Source organism: Anabrus simplex, chromosome 1 (genome assembly GCF_040414725.1).
Source record: "Anabrus simplex isolate iqAnaSimp1 chromosome 1, ASM4041472v1, whole genome shotgun sequence".
Lineage (NCBI taxonomy): Eukaryota > Metazoa > Arthropoda > Insecta > Orthoptera > Tettigoniidae > Anabrus > Anabrus simplex.
Window position 1 is genome coordinate 324,417,672 of NC_090265.1, and position 17,555 is coordinate 324,435,226.

Below are 17,555 nucleotides of genomic sequence, written 5' to 3' on the forward strand. Positions count from 1 at the left end.
GCTATCGAGCTCGGTCCATTTCATTTAATTCATGTTAAAGGTATCAGACTGTTCAGCAGTTAAGACAGTGAATACTGTTTAATTTTGTTAAATGTAGGTTGTGCCTTTGATAGACCTGGAAGATGTGAAATTTTGAAAACAGAATCCTAAGTGTAAATTTGTAGAGCAAGGATGCTCTTCCTTCTGATGTAAAAATTGGGAGATCCATCTCCTTAACTGTTGACTGAATGGAGCAGTAGTGCTCAAGGAACATTTGTAATTGGGAGCTTCAAGCTCAGCCTGTAAAATTGTAATCTGATTATTCTAGATTGTACTTCTAGTTCACGAGCTAAAACTGTGCCTGATTTTGTAATTCTTTTGGCAAAGAAGAAAATTTGAAAAAGAAAAGAAAAAAATATGGGGAAAGGTTAAGAAAAGAAATAAAACTGCCAATTTTAAAGTTTTAAATCAATCTTTCAATTTTCGTATATCCACCCATTCATGCCCTCACCTTCTTTCATCTCTGCTCTCCATAATATCTTTGTAACACCTATTTTTCTCTATTTTTCACCTGAGTGACTGGATTTCTCTTTCAAGATCTCACCTAACATACTCATATACCAGGTCTATGCATAAGTCTTTTCCGGTTTCAGTAGTAAGAGATGGCGCCAACGAACAGTACACAGTGTATGAATTCGACACATGTCAGTTTGTTCGTCTGATATTAATCTACAAACACACACAAGTTGAGTCTGCATCTTTGTTGTATCGTTCAGTGATCATGTCGACGTTTGTGCCTGAAAAAGAACATTTGCGACACGCATTGCTCTTCTTATTTAATCAAAATAAAAAGGCTGTGGAAAGTCATCGTTTGCTGGTAGAAACATGGTGAACACTCTCCATCGATTAGAACATGTGAGACATGGTTTTGATAATAATTTAAACGTGGTGATTTCAATGTGAAAGACAGTGCACGCTCTGGTAGCGGTATTGTGTATTCTGAATTCTTGAAGCCCGGCAAAACTGTTAATGCACAATGCTATCGCCAACAAATGATTAATTTAAATCATGCATTGATTGAAAGATGACCGGAATGAGCCAGAAGACATGGCAAAGTGATTTTTTTCACACGACAATGCGTCGTCTCACACAGAAAAACCAGTGAAAGGCACCTTGAAATCGCCTGGATGGGACATCCTTCTGCACCTGCTGTACTGCCCCGATGTGGCGCCATCTGACTTATCACCTCTTCCCATCAATGGGGCATGCACTCGCAGAGCAGCACTTCAGCAATTTCGAGGAAGTTGGAAAATGGCTCGATGAATGGTTTGCTGCAAAAGACAAGCAGTTTTTCTGGCATGATATTCATAACTTACCTGAAAGATGGGCAAAGTGTGTAGAAGCTGATGGCCTATGCTTTGAATAAACAACAACAACAACAACAACAACAACAACAACAACAACAACAACAACAACAACAACAACAACAACAACAACAACAACAACAACAACAACAACAACAACAACAACAACAACAACAACAACAACAACAACAACAACAACAACAACAACAACAACAACAACAACAACAACAACAACAACAACAACAACAACAACAACGACGTCAACGACAACAACAACAACAACAACATTTCCTTGAAAATTGCGTGTTTTCTTTACCACAAAAACTTATGCATACATGTGGTAAGCACAGCTTTCTTCTTCTTTCCTGTCCTTTTCCCCGATTATCTGGGGTAAACACTAATGTGGATTAAGCACAATTTTATGGCTAGGTGCCCTTTCTGACACTCCTGTGGAGAGATGTATTGACAACTGTGTGTTTCTGTGGTGTAGTGTGCCCCGTTGTACGTAGATGAAGATGATCACGAACATCCAGCGCCCAAGCTAGAGGAATTAGCCAAATGCAGCTAAAATCCTTGGCCCGGCCAGGAATCAAACCTGGGATTCTCTGAACTAAAAATCATTATGCTGACCAATCAGCCAAGGAGTTGGTATTCAAGTAGGTACAGCAATGAGAAATATATACAATTATAGTAAGAAAAGATCAATACTTACTTTCTCTTTTCTAGAGTGAAGATAACAGCAGTTGAACGTCGATTCATACCCACAGGACAGCTGTTCTTGCATGTGAATGTGAAGTCTACAGTCATACAGTCAGAACCAAGAGGGAGAGCACTAACTGGTACCACCACACTAAGCCTGTGGCTTTCTGGATCTTCATGATACTGTGTTTGCTCATGATCCGATCGAATAATGTGAAATAAGTAATTAAATCCTAAAAATAAAAGAATATATGATGGGTGAAGTTATCAATGTTGGTCTAACATAGAATGCATAACAAATAAAAATATTAGAGAAAATTGCTTTGGTATTTGTAAAATAAATAAATAAATAAATAAATAAATAAATAAATAAATAAATAAATAAATAAATAAATAAATAAATAAATAAATAAATAAATAAATAAATAAATAAATAAATAAATAAATAAATAAATAAATAAATAAATAAATAAATAAATAAATAAATAAATAAATAAATAAATAAATAAATAAATAAATAAATAAATAAATAAATAAATAAATAAATAAATAAATAAATAAATAAATAAATAAATAAATAAATAAATAAATAAATAAATAAATAAATAAATAAATAAATAAATAAATAAATAAATAAATAAATAAATAAATAAATAAATAAATAAATAAATAAATAAATAAATAAATAAATAAATAAATAAATAAATAAATAAATAAATAAATAAATAAATAAATAAATAAATAAATAAATAAATAAATAAATAAATAAATAAATAAATAAATAAATAAATAAATAAATAAATAAATAAATAAATAAATAAATAAATAAATAAATAAATAAATAAATAAATAAATAAATAAATAAATAAATAAATAAATAAATAAATAAATAAATAAATAAATAAATAAATAAATAAATAAATAAATAAATAAATAAATAAATAAATAAATAAATAAATAAATAAATAAATAAATAAATAAATAAATAAATAAATAAATAAATAAATAAATAAATAAATAAATAAATAAATAAATAAATAAATAAATAAATAAATAAATAAATAAATAAATAAATAAATAAATAAATAAATAAATAAATAAATAAATAAATAAATAAATAAATAAATAAATAAATAAATAAATAAATAAATAAATAAATAAATAAATAAATAAATAAATAAATAAATAAATAAATAAATAAATAAATAAATAAATAAATAAATAAATAAATAAATAAATAAATAAATAAATAAATAAATAAATAAATAAATAAATAAATAAATAAATAAATAAATAAATAAATAAATAAATAAATAAATAAATAAATAAATAAATAAATAAATAAATAAATAAATAAATAAATAAATAAATAAATAAATAAATAAATATTACAATGAAGCAAATTGAAAATAGAGAAGAAAAAAGGATTCTCAAGAACAAACAAATAAGATTGTCATTAAAAACTGTACAACACAAACAATATGTCATATCTGATGAAGAAAGGTCAGCCAGAATGAAGAGGTTTTGGGAAAGGAAGATGATGATGCAAGCTAAATCTTCAGTTAATTCTTTGTTAACATAAATATATTTGGGTTTGATTTAAGTGCTCCAATGTGAACGTAAATAAATAAATAAATAAAATTAAGTAAAATGTGTTGGTTTTACATGTTATGAGCAACAAATAAAGATAATCAAGAACACTGTGTTGTCTTCCATGGTATGCACAACAAACAAACAAACAAACAAACAAACAAACAAACAAACAAACAAACAAACAAACAAGGAAAGTGTGTTGGTCTTAAATGGAATGCAGAAATATAATCAAAAAAATTAAAATGAAGATAAGTATAGCTAAAAGTAAGACAATGATAGTGACATGGGAAGACAGAATGGGAGGAGGTGGCATAGGCTAATGGCTTGTCAGAGGATGGAAGACAACTTGTACAGGACATTTAACATTCCTTAATACATGGTGTCGTGTGTATCAGAAATACCTCATGGAAGGCATTACCACACACAGCGAACAGGTGCAGTGGTTGACCACAGATGCTTAACGATCGTGATTAGCAGGATCTGGCAAGAATTGTCCGTGGTAAGAGACAAGTCCCACCGGCTTAAATCACATCCACATTTTATGCAGGAGATACCAGATGCACATCCAGCAGGTCAGTGCAGCATTCTTTAACCCGGCAGTGCTTGCATCTTAAAGTGGTCGCTGTGGGTCACCACAAATTAGTATTTAACTTATTTCGTCAGGACTTGTTATTTTTTAAAACTATGTTTGTACATCAATTAATACTATTATCTTGGACATAGAAACAACCGAAACTCTATTTATGTTCTTACTATACAACAACAAATCTATTTTTAAAACGTTAATACAAAACCTCCACTTAATAGCATGTCTTTTCTGGAATACTGTTAAAAGTCAGAAATAATTTTACACGAATGCCTTCTAAAAACATGAAGAAAGTTTTAGTGATCATTTTTGAATAGGCACCGTGTTGAATTTTTCAATGATTTTCACACATAAACTTTTGGTACGAGTAAACATATAAAAAGTAACAGAAAATAATAAATGTCGAAACCAACTGATAAATTCAGAATATCTGGCTAGGATTAAAAAAAACATTTACAAATCCAGCATTTCACAGTTCTCCATCTCTGGTTCAGGCATTTTCCAGACAGTCTAGGCAAGTCAGTTTGCCATGGATTCCACATACAAACTTCTTACAGATTGCACAAATCTGATACGTTTTGTTGCCGATCCTGGAGCACAGTGCACATCTTTTTCGTTTTCTGGTACTGTCATCTTCTTGAGGTCCCTCAGGGAGTGGATCTGTTTCTTTCAGAGTGTGTAGAACTTCCGTCCTACGCTGACAGCTAAGATTTATAGCCAGCAAACGGGTCCTCATATATGGCGTGACCAATTCCTTGGAGAGTTCTTTCAAGAACTACCTCCTCACCTGATGCTTGTCTTTGTTGTTCCAGGAATAAACTACTAGTGCATTGATAGCTGTCATGTCAATAAGATGAAAAAAACCAGTAAGGGGCCACCTGTTTGTTTTCCTACCCATAGAGTAACTTCCCGAAATTTCATTGACTACGTCAACCCCACCTTTCGTTAAATTGTAGAACGTAGTGATCTCCGGTTTCTTCGCATTACCTGTGCTAGGATCAATATATATACAGTGGTGCATCGTTGAAATTAAGATGATAACCTTTCCTTTCTTGGGTATGTAGGATACCAAAGTTGTAAGATTCTTGTCAAACCCAAACATGGAAGAATGTACTTCACGCCCCATACTTTTCACAAAGCAAAGAGGAAGCTGTGTCTTATTTTTTTTAATGGTACCAACAGTTGTTAGGTTATGTTGCAGCAACATGTTCTGAGCTACAGAAACGCTTGTGAACCAGTTGTCGTGGGTGACATTACGTCCACTTCCTAAAATAGGTGATACAAGCCTCATTACCACTTCAGCAGGAGTTTGTGTGATTTGATGATACTGACTTTGTGGTAGTTTCCCCAAGTAGACCTCCATGTTCAGAACGTAGAAAGTGCAAGCATCAACAATGGAAAGCACCTTTATGCCGTACTTAGCTGGTTTATTTTGTATGTACTGACAAAAGGGACACCTGCCACGAAATCCCCACAGCATTTCATCGACTGTGGTATATTCCGATACACTGAAGTTTGCTTGATACTTAGCTATGATGTATTCAAAAACCTCATACAGTGGAGCGAGTTTATCACCAGCAATTCTAATGTGATGAACCCTTTTATCGTCAAAGCGAAGAGCTCTGAGAAGAAACCGGAAGTGCTGCTGGGACATTACAGACCGAAAAATAGGTACTCCAGTCCCATCGTCACTCCACATTTCATCCGTGTTCAAGTGCGATGTCAATACTCCTGCATAAAACAGAAGTCCTAGTAATGCCTTTATCTCCTCTAAATTTGTGTTCTTCGAGTCTCTTTCACGTTCGTAATTGTCTTTTATTATATTGAAGTATATATTGGTATAATCTACGATCTTCTGTAGAACGTCATCTGTGAAGAAACACTGCCATGCTTTCATCAGTGTGTTAACCTCCTTCGCTGCTCCTTTGCACCCTGGAAGATGTCACAATACTTGTATGGACTGATTGTGTAGGTTCAGCCAGTTTCCATTACCAGTGTAGTTACCTCTATAAAGTAGTGGGATCTCATCATCCGATGTAGAGTTGCCTTCCGAATGTTCATCGTAAGTGGCTACTTTGTCATCACTATCATCACTTTGTTCTGTATCTGTGTTCCGGACTTGGTTGTCTTGTATTTCTTCTTGTGGATCAACATCAGTCCCTACATCACTTTCATCACCACCCAGTTCATTGTCTGTTTCTGCCAAGAATGATTCATTTAGCAGAGAATGAATACGGTCTGCTTCTCTCTCATTCATTTCATCGAAACAAGGAAAATGTACAGAAATGTTAAATTTAACTCAGAACATTTATGTGAACACTAAAGGTCGCGGTGGGTCGTGGTGACCCGCACACTACTTTCCTCGAGAACTGCTATGCTCGAACTGAGTGCCGCCTGTTGTACTGTGTAGAGGGGGTATACTTAGGAAGATACTGGGAGGAGGGTTGCTGTGTCGCCATTGGTGGAAGAGGAGTGAACGGAAATGTAAGTGTGCGGGTCATGACGACCCACAGCGACCGCCCTCGGGTTAATGTCAGTGGAATATAGGAGTAGAAGACCTACCAGAGTGCCCTTGTTAACAGCACGACACCTGGCATCGCATCTCACCCAGACATGTGACACTGCTAATTGGACCCTGGAGGACTGGCGACATGCAGCTTGGTCCAATGAATCACTTTTCCAGTTGTTTATATTTTGCTAGTTGCTTTACGGTGCACCGACACAAGTAGGTCTTATGGTGACGATGGGATAGGAAAGAGCTAGGAGTGGGAAGGAAGCGGCCGTGGCCTTACTTAAGGTACAGCCCCAGCATTTGCCTGGTGTGAAAATGGGAAACCACGGAAAACCATTTTCAGGGCTGCCGACAGTGGGGTTCGAACCTACTATCTCCGGAATTCCAGTTGTTTAAAGCTGACAATAGGGTCTGAATATGATAGAGGCCCCATGAAGTCATGGATCCAGTTGTTGACAAGGCACCATACAGGCTGGTGGTAGCACCATAATGGTGTTGGATATATTCACATGGCATGGGCTGGATCTACTGATCCATCTGAACAAGCCGTTGATCAGTGACTGCTACGGCGAACTGCTTGGTGACCGCTTGCAGCCCTTCATGGACTACACTACATTCCTATTGTTTCAGTTAACCTGTTGTAATTAGTATAGGCTGTCTAAATACTGTATTTACTCATGTATTAGAGCCCCTTGGCTTTTCAAGACGAAGAAAATGAAAAAATAAATCTCTCATACAAGACCCCCCCACCTCCATGTAATTCGTCAGAGAAGAATGACGATTCCACTTGAAAGTGGCTACAAGCCTTATGCAGCTCTGATGACATCAAACAAATTTGTGAATAATTTCGTCCAAACGACCCACGCAATGAAAACGTCTTGAAATCATGCGGTTCATCTGTGTTTCATAGTTAAGAAATGTCCGCTTCCGTAGTGTAGGCCTACTGCAGCTCTGATGATGTCGTAAAAATAGGCGAATAGTTTCGTGTCTGGCCCGCGCATTGCAAGCACACATCAGTCATGTATATATGTCTGTGTTTTGTAGTTAAGAATGTCCGCCAGTGTAATGGTTAGCACAATTACTGTAGATGCCGTTCTCAGGAGCCTGAGTTCGATTCGCAGTACCGCATTGCCAGAGATTTACGAATGGCAGGAAGGTTGATTTGCGGTAAAAATGGTACATGCAACTCCCTTCCACTGGGGATCTGTCTAAAAAAAAAGAACTGCACCACCTCGGGATGAGGAAAAGAGTTTACTTTAGTTAAGAAATATTCATGGTTGTTGTTAGGCAGGCAAGATCATTAACTAAGTGATCAGTTAATATCTCGTAACTCAGGCCAATATAGGTTTTTTTGGGAGGGAAGTAGGTTTAAAACGTGATAGAAACAATCCAATCACAATTGTTTTACTCACCAACGTACCTAACAATCATAATAATATTGATTTTTTAATGTCCCCACTTACTTTCAACAAATTTTGGAGACGCCAAACAAAACATGGGTTAATAACAAATGGGGGACAACGAACGTACAAAATTAAACATTATGATAATGAAACACATTACCGCCACACCTGTAGATATCCATAAACGTGGCGAACTTTCCTATTATTTATTTTTATTCTTTCCATCGTGGAACTTTTGGCACTATCCGGGCGATACCATACCATACCTAACCTAAACAATGTGATTTTTCTTCTCTCATTTACAGCTGTTTAGGTAAATCCAGATATGATAAATGTAGAGAACAAGCATGAAATATGCTTAAAAACAAGGGCCTGACTTTCAACAGCCTCAGTTATCAAAAGAATGCTTCCAGTCACTATGTATTACATTCGGAAATACAACTCGTAACATATGCTAGTTATCGGTGGTTTGGCACGCTTTCAACAACACGGCTTTATTCAGAAGTGGCTTCTGCCACACATACACCAGCTGGGAATATCAGAGACCATCTCCAGAAACCATTTGGGAATAGCTTCACACAGTTTGGACTCTGTAGTCGGGAACGAAACTACTTTTGAAAGGTTAAAAAAAAAGACAGGACCTCGAATGCTCTTGGTCTCATCTCAATTGCAGTGTACGGCTGATGACATGGCAGTGAAGATGACGTCACTTGGAATGATGACATGCCAGTAACAGCAGTAGGCCTGCTATTCAACTGACAGAGACAAATGACTGGCCATTGAGCTATTTTGTACGGTCATAAAAGTCCGCCAGGCAGATTCATCTCACTTCATACCTGATCTCGTAGAGCAACAGGACAAAGGTTGGACAAACACAAACACATTGCATAATATGATGATACGATACCCTTATCCCTTTTTCTCTACGGGGTCGAGTATGAAGTGAGACGAATCTTCGTAGCAAGTTTTTACGACTGACGTCAACCTCATCAGAGGAATTAATGAGATGAAACGAATGAAGTGATATGAGTAACTAAAACAAATATTTGCTTTATATGTAGGCCTAAAAGTCGTGTTCACCATGTGACTTTTTACATTTAGAAATACTGCCTTCCAATGAAAATGACCAGTATAACTCAAATACATTCACAGCTTTGTTAAAAGAGCAGTGTAGAATGCTCACATGCATAATTTATAGCTCTTTATAGCTTAGAAGTCGCGTTACTGCACAAAATTTGAGGTTATCGCATATTCGACCCCGCTTTACTCTTTTTGGCTGTAAAAGTAGGGGAAAAAAGGGGTCTAATATGTGAGTAAATACGATATTTAGTTTTAACCACATTTCTATTATTTCTATTAACTTGCTGAAATTAAGATGCTCTTACGTAGAGTTTAGAGCGCTGTAAGCGTGGTAAACGAAATGACTACTACCTCCATTTCTAGTGCAAAGGTGGCCTGGCGTAGAGCTGTCCACACTGTAGCATTCAGGGCCAGGGTGTAGCTCAGTTGATCTTAAGGGACCCGAGGGGGTAAACGGCGGGAATATATCTGCCTAGACCCTGGACCCTCTTAAGGTACGCGAGCTAGAACTGTAGGTAGTTATTTTATTAGATATGATATGATAGTATCTTGCTTGCATTCTTTACTGTTGTGTAATTCTTGTGTATTCCTTTCGATATTTAGTAATTAATATTTTCACTCTGTTAGGGGGTTGTAGGATAAAAATATACTGATACAATATGCTTAAGTAGTATAGTAGTGTAGTTAGTATATTAATTACCTTATTGTCATGTGGTCCTTGTGTACAATCCTAGACAATATTTCTTGCCTTTGATTTTTTTGCACAGAGTAAGTTATTTTATCTTTGATGAATTTTCATTATTCCATAAAGAAGAGTACAGAATGTCTAAGGAATGCAGGTGTAAGAACTGCAGGTATGACCACGAATTAAGGAGTATGAGGGAGGAGTTGGAAAGTTGAGGGAGATAATTAGGATTCTCTCAGAGGACAGGAAAGAAGGTAGGCCTCCCTCAACAATGTACGGTATCCACTATATATTAATAGAGAAGTACACACAGACTCTGAAGGAGGCACAGATTGGAAAGAATAATAGAGTTAAGAAATGGTTGTAGAAGTAAATAGAAGTTAAAGGAAATTACTAGGAAATTGATGGCAAGCATAAAACTGGCAGTCATACATATTTTAGTGAAAAACGGAAGGGCATGTATAGGTACATAATAATATTTATTCTTCCTCAAATGACTAAGGTTGCCAAACGGACAAAGAATATCATACAAATTTTGTACAGGGTACAGAGTAAAAAACAATCATTCTATTGATAATATACAGAAAACAAAGAAGCAGCAGATAAATTACTTTAATTGATGTAATTAAGTGGATGGAGCATAGAGGTGATGCCTCAAGATTGCTATCGAGGCTTTCAATGTTGTATACCCCAGCTCATGATGGTCTCATTCGGTACATCAAAGTGTTGTAAGTAGGTGACTACACTAGTGTCCAAAAGTTAAGCATAAGTTACAAGTAAGCAGGGCAACAGGAAATGGACCGCAAATTACATGACATATGCACCTACCAATCTTACGTGTTCGCTCTGTACAGGAAAGGAGTGTTCCCTGCTTTGACTAGCAGCGTAACCGCAAGGTAAACACAGCCAGTGCCTGTGCCCCATATTCCCTCAGTCATGTTTGCCCTGTTATAGTGTGCGGAATGTAGCCTCGTGGTGAACATGACAATACAATGGCACAACGACGCCACTAGGACCCCGTTTTGCAGGGCAGAATACTCGGCCGCCTGGAAGCAGGCCAGAAACAGACCGAAGTCGCCATATCCTTGAATGTGCCACAAAGTGTCATTTCCAGGCTTTGGAGATGATTTTGAGACACAGGAGATGCTAGTTGTAGGCCAGTACCAGGTCGACGAACAGTAACCACCCCATAGCAGGACCAATATCTGGCCTTAACCACCCGACGAAATCGGAGTGCACCTGCAAGACAATTGTCAGCGGAGTTTGCAGCCGTCTCAGGGGTTGCCGTTTCCTGGTAAACTGTGTACCGAAGGCTCAGAACAGCAGGGCTGTTTGCCCGACGTCCAGCAATGTGCGTCCCGCTTACTCCAGCGCAGAGACGGGCCAGTTTACTGTGGAGCCGTCAACATCGAAACTGGACCATGAATGAATGGAGGCATGTGCTCTTCAAAGATGAATCCTGCTTCAGTTTGCAGAACGATTCCCCTCGCACATTAATCTGGAGAGAACCGGGTATCTGATACAACCACAGAAACATCGTGGAATGGGACCAGTATGGTGGTGGTGGTGGTGGTGGTGGCAGCGTCATGGCGTGGGGCAGCATCATGTTAAATGGCCGTACGGACCTGCACATATTCATGGGAGGTCCGAGGAACACTGTTAACGCTCGGAGATACAGGGATGAGGTACTGAGACCACATGTTCGACAGTTCAGAGGTGCGGTTGGTCCAGACTTCATCTTAATGGACGATAATGCCCGACCACACCGCGCTGCTCTGGTGGATGAATTTCTGCCTGGGGAAGACATTCATCTCATGGACTGGCCAGCGATCTGCATGCTATAAAAAATGCCTGGGATGCATTGGTATGGCGAATTGCATCCCGTCAGCCTCCACCAAGGACCCTCCAAGACCTTCGCATTACTCTTTCGGAGGAATGGGATCGACTTCCACAAGAGCTCTTCGACCAACTGATGGAGAACATGCCACATTGCTGCGAAGTATGTGTGGCCGTTAGGGGTAACCATACACCCTATTAACAGCATATTTTGTTGTGGAAGACATTGCTAAGTTTTGTTAGTTGTTGTCAAAGGTGTACCTTAGCTATCAGAACCTTTCTGACACTGTTTTTTTGGAGAAGTTGTGTGACATATGGTGTGTGATTCAGCTTCCGTTTGTTCAGCAATCCCTCTGGCAGTCCTATCAGGCGATATGGCCTTGTTTAGTGATTATGTTTAAATTTTGGACACTAGTGTAGTAGTTTAGAAATGGTGCCCCTTGTACCCAGCATGAGCCCATGAGGTTCCAAGAAGAACATTCCAGGAATCATTAATGAACAGGGGAGTGCATATGTGAGGATTACAGAAGGCAGAGGTATTCAGACAGCAGTATGTAAAAATTGTTGGTAACACGGTTAATGTCCAGACAGAAGAGGAGGTTAATACTAATGTGAAATTTGCCTATGATAACATATATATATATATATATATATAAAATAACATGTCCCGACTGACTGATTCATCATTGCCAAGCCAAAACTACTGGACATAAAGAAATGAAATTAAGGGGATCGATTATATTACAGTGTAGGTGCTCACTATGGAAGGATTTTTGGATATTCTGTTGCTAAGGGGGTGAAAACAGGGGGGAATGTTTAAAACAAGTACAGTAAAACCTCAATTATCAGCCCCTCGATTAACCGTTCTGCGGATTATCCATTGCCAAAAAAAATCTCAATTTTTTAAAAAGCAATGTACAGTCGCTCAAAAATTCAATGAGCGTACTCTTGATGTCAATAACAATAATAATGTTATTGGTTTTACATCCCACGAACCACATTGACAGTTTTTGGAGACGCTGAGGTGCCAAAATTTTGTCTTGCAGGAGTTCTTTTACGTGCCAGTAAATCTACCGATGCAAGGCTGACGTATTTGAGCACCTTCAAATACCACCGGACTGGGCTAGGATCGAACCTGCCAAGTTGGGGTCACAAATCCATCACCTCAACCGTCTGAGCCACTCAGCCCGGTTCTTGACGTCAAGGTATCTTTATACAGTATTCTGTTTTGGAGCAACTGAACACGGACTCTCTGACTCCTGAGTCCACGATCATAACATACAGTAACCACTGCACGTACATGCGCATAGACCGGCAATCGGCATTGGAGACATGAATTCATACAATTTTTTACTATGTAATTTTAAGTTATGTAAAATTATTTAACTTTTAACTGTTACCTTCCAAATTATCATGACATACATAGTATGGAGGAGGGATGCTTTTCAAATTTAACAGTCACAAACTTTATTATCCATTTCATTGTTGACGAATAATGTACTGTAATTTATTTATTTATTTATTTATTTATTTATTTATTTATTTGATAATACGAAGGTACACAGGCTAAGCCCAATTACGTTCCTTCATGACATATAGACTTTAAAGTGTAAATACATCAAACAAAAATAATGACAATAGTAAAAATAATAGAAAGAAGTACAGCAGAAAACTAATAAGCAGGAAACATTTTAAAATTATTACTACAATTGAAAAACATAATAATATAGGCTATACATCAGCCATAGAAAATTACTAAACAAGTTGAAAAAGAACACAAACAAAAACTTATGAGTACCTAGCATTTCAGCAAAAAGGAATTTAATGATGATTTAATAAAACATGGCCTTTATTTGCTTATTGAACAAACTAGCGCCAGCAAATAAATCAACTTGTGCACTAATTGAATTATAAACTGACAATGTTTTGACTAGTGGTGAATTAGAGTGATGAACGCTTCTAGATCTTGGGATGTGAAATAATACTTGCTGTCTTGATGTTACTTGTGGTACATGAAATGGAATGAAGGTAAGTAATTCTTGACAGTCAATATTTCCATTCAAAATTTTCCTCAATATATGTAACGAAATTAATGTTCTCCTGTTTTTCAAAGACGTGAAATTGAATAAACTTCTTAAATAGTGGGTTGAAATGTCAAATGGACAAAATACATTGAAAGTTTTATAATACAAATATCTTAGAAATTTATTTTGTACAATCTCAATGTGACGTGTTTGGTCCTTATAAAGGGGGTCCCAGATTACCGACGAATATTCTAACTTGCTTCGTACTAAACTTGTATACAACTTAATAATAACTTCAGGTTGAGTAAATAATTTGGAATTTCTAATAATAAAACCAAGCATCTTGTTAGACTGGCCTATTACTTTTGCAATATGGCTATTAAAAGTTAACTTGCTATCGAAAGTAATTCCTAGATCATTAATAGACGTTACAATTTCAAGTGTTGTTTCACCAATATAATACGTCGGATTTATATATTCCTTTTTCCTGGTAAATACTAGAACTTTACATTTCTTAACATTTAGGAATAATTTGTTGCTATCACACCATAATATAATATTATTAATATCCTGTTGCAAATCATTCACGTCACTGCATTTATATATGGTCTTATATAACTTAACGTCGTCAGCAAATAACAAACAATCAGAGGAACGAACCATTTCAGGCAAATCATTAACCATAATGAGAAATAGGAGAGGACCAAGATTGGAACCTTGTGGCACACCTGAAGAAGTTACAAAATTATGTGAAATTTCCCTTTTAAAATAAACAGATTGCTGCCTATATTTTAAATAGGAACTTAATAGTTGAAGTAATGATTTATAAACTCCAAACTGATGCAGCTTTATCAAAAGAATTTTGTGGTCCACCTTATCAAAGGCCTTTTCTAGATCCATGTATATTACATCGGTTCTTCTATTTGTGTCTAATGCATTGTAAATCTTTTGAGTAAAACCCAGCAAGTTAGTAATGACAGATCTGCCGGGCATAAAGCCATGCTGACATTGTGATAGCTCTACTTTAATATGGTCGAAAATCCTAGAGTACAGTATGTGCTCATATATCTTCGCTATAGCATTAATTACTGAAACAGGGCGATAGTTAGCTATCATCTCTGAGTTCCCTCCCTTTAGGATTGGAGTAATTTTTGCCATTTTCCACTTTTCCGGGAAGCAGGATGTCTTTAAAGAAAGATTGAACAAGAAGGTTAATTGAGCAACCAGTATGTCAGCACAGCCCTTGATTACGTATGGTGGAATGCCATCAGGTCCGCTGGATTTCTTAGGTTTTAACTTTTTATTAATGACTGTTCTTACTTCATCTACCAGTATATGAGTGATGTTCAATTTATCAACCCTGGGAAGAACAAAAACTTCATTCAAAGAAAGATGTTCCACATTATAAGTAAAATCCGTGTTCACATACACCGATGAAAAGTACTCAGCAAACCCATTTGCAATGTTTCCAGGTGTATAACAATTTTCATTCAGTAGAAATGTGTTGTCACATGAACGTGATTCCCGCTTACTTTTGACATATGTCCAAAACTGACTAATATTATTCTTAACTCCATTTTCTAAATTATGAATATAAACAGCATAAGCCACATGTAATTTCATTTTCAATTCCGACCGAATCTGTCTAAATCTCGTATCGTAATATTTTGAAAATCTCCTTTTTATAGCACATTTCTTCTTTATTTTTATGGACTGAATAATATCACGCGTGAACCAAACTGGATATTTGGATTTTTGAATTACATTCTGCTTTGGAACGCAGTTTTCGAAACATTTGTACAGCGATGCATAAAAGAAATCAACAGCAAGATCAATATTTTTGAAAGAATACAATAAACTCCAGTCGAAGTCTCGTATGTTACAATACAGCCGCAAAAAATCAGCCTTTTTAAAGTTGTAATATTCGCGATTAATTATCGGAGGCAATGGAACTTTTTTAACGGGCGGTAAAACTAAACAAAGTGCAGGGTGATGTAAGTCTTCAGATACTAACGTGAATTCGTCATGCTTCAGTTCAACTTGAATATTACCTAATACTAAATCTAATGTCCTGAAATTACAATTTTGAATATTGTTACGTGATGTTAATCCAAGATATGAGATGAACTGAAATAGACGACGACTGGTCATTGATCCTTCATTAAAGTTATAACTGGCATTAATAACTTCAGGTATGTTGAAGTCACCGACAATAAGGCAGTCAGATGTTATAAGACCCTCTATGTTTTCAACGTAATTGAAGTATCCTTCATATACAGACAGTTTAGAAGAGGGAGTAATGTACACAGCATTTATGAATAACTTACGAGTATGACCCTGAATGTAAAGAGTTATTGACTCGCACCGTTGATCATTATATTTAGAACAAAGTTTGGATTTGTACTCCTTTTTGACAGCTACTAAAACTCCACCACCTCTAGTCTTCCCAGATAAAAACAGATCCCTGTCATTTCTGAACACTACATAGCGATCATCGCAGAACTCACTATCCATGATGTGCCCTCTCCCAGCCCATGGAGCGTAGAGTACGGTATATGCTGGTCATTTCTACTTCAGAGTGATACCTACAACTTATTTGGTAGCGTGTAACATCACCGAGTGCCGTACGTAGATCTTTCATATCATTCTCTGTCAAGGTTAAATATTTTCACCACAGGCTACTGCATCGTAAATATTTCACAATGCACAGGAATTGGGAACCAGCCTAGCGGTCCGTCATAGTCAACCTCTGCTATTAGTAGACAAATAGGCTACATTCTGTATTGTAGTGCAAAGTAAGGAAATGTGAGACTGACTGATAAAACTGAATATTTATTTTCCATTCTAACAGCCGAGAAATGTTGAGATCGAAATCTGCAGTAAAAAGAAAATGTGTAGTTTTAACCATAAAAAATAAAGTTAATAAAATCGAACGGTTAAAGAAATGTGAACTGGTCTCAAATTTAGCATCAGATTTCGGTATGGGTGTGACAACAGTGGGGGACCTAATGAAGAATAAAGACAAAGTGTTGAAGTTAGTGGCGAGTTCTGACAGTTCGCATGGACTCGCTAAAAGAAAAATAATGAAAGCATCATCTTCAAAAGAACTGGATGCTGCGTTATTCACATGGTTTCAGCAAAGGAGAGGTGAAGGTGAGGTATGTTCCATCATACACAATGTAAAGTATTTGAAATTTATTAAGTGAAGACCGGTTTCGACTCCTTTGGAGTCACATTTCATTGAAAAAGTAGTAGGCCTACATGTTGTCCATAGGCAACGCATTGTCTACCCATGTAAGAACGCTGTAAAAACTGCTACCAGTAACACACATTGTCTCAAGAAACAAGCTGTACATTGAAAAAAAGTCCATTGAAAAGACTGTTTAACACACCCCTATACGGACATCCGCCTTTTCCTTCCAAATTATCATGACATACTATGGAGGAGGGCTGTCAGTCTGGAGAGGCAGATCTCCTGCACTTACAAATGAGTCATCTTAAGATCAATACCTTACAATTGTATCTAGGGTCCATAGTTAGTATGAATGCTATCATCGCAGCTGAGTCCTCATCGCAGACGTGACTTGACCAAATTTCACGTGATTTTCTGCCTTCTGTTAAAAGCTCTAATTTTCTTAAGTACTATAGACTATACAATATTAACAAACAATAATACAATATGGAGACCTTCCAGCTTATAAACTTTCATATGTGAATAATTTATTTTTTGAATAAATCTAATAATAATAATAATAATAATAATAATAATAATAACAATAATAATAATAATAATA

At 36.4% G+C, this 17,555-nt stretch overlaps 1 protein-coding gene across 1 annotated transcript in view; it reads right to left on the minus strand.

Moving 5' to 3' along the window:
- The window catches only part of LOC136865584 (cellular tumor antigen p53), a 98,237-nt gene that overhangs the window by 48,149 nt on the left and 32,533 nt on the right, over window positions 1-17,555 (minus strand). Inside the window, exon 4 of the mRNA XM_067142416.2 lies at window positions 2,056-2,275. Within this exon, the coding sequence (XP_066998517.1) occupies window positions 2,056-2,275 (220 nt within the window). The remainder of the gene's footprint in view (window positions 1-2,055; window positions 2,276-17,555) is intronic.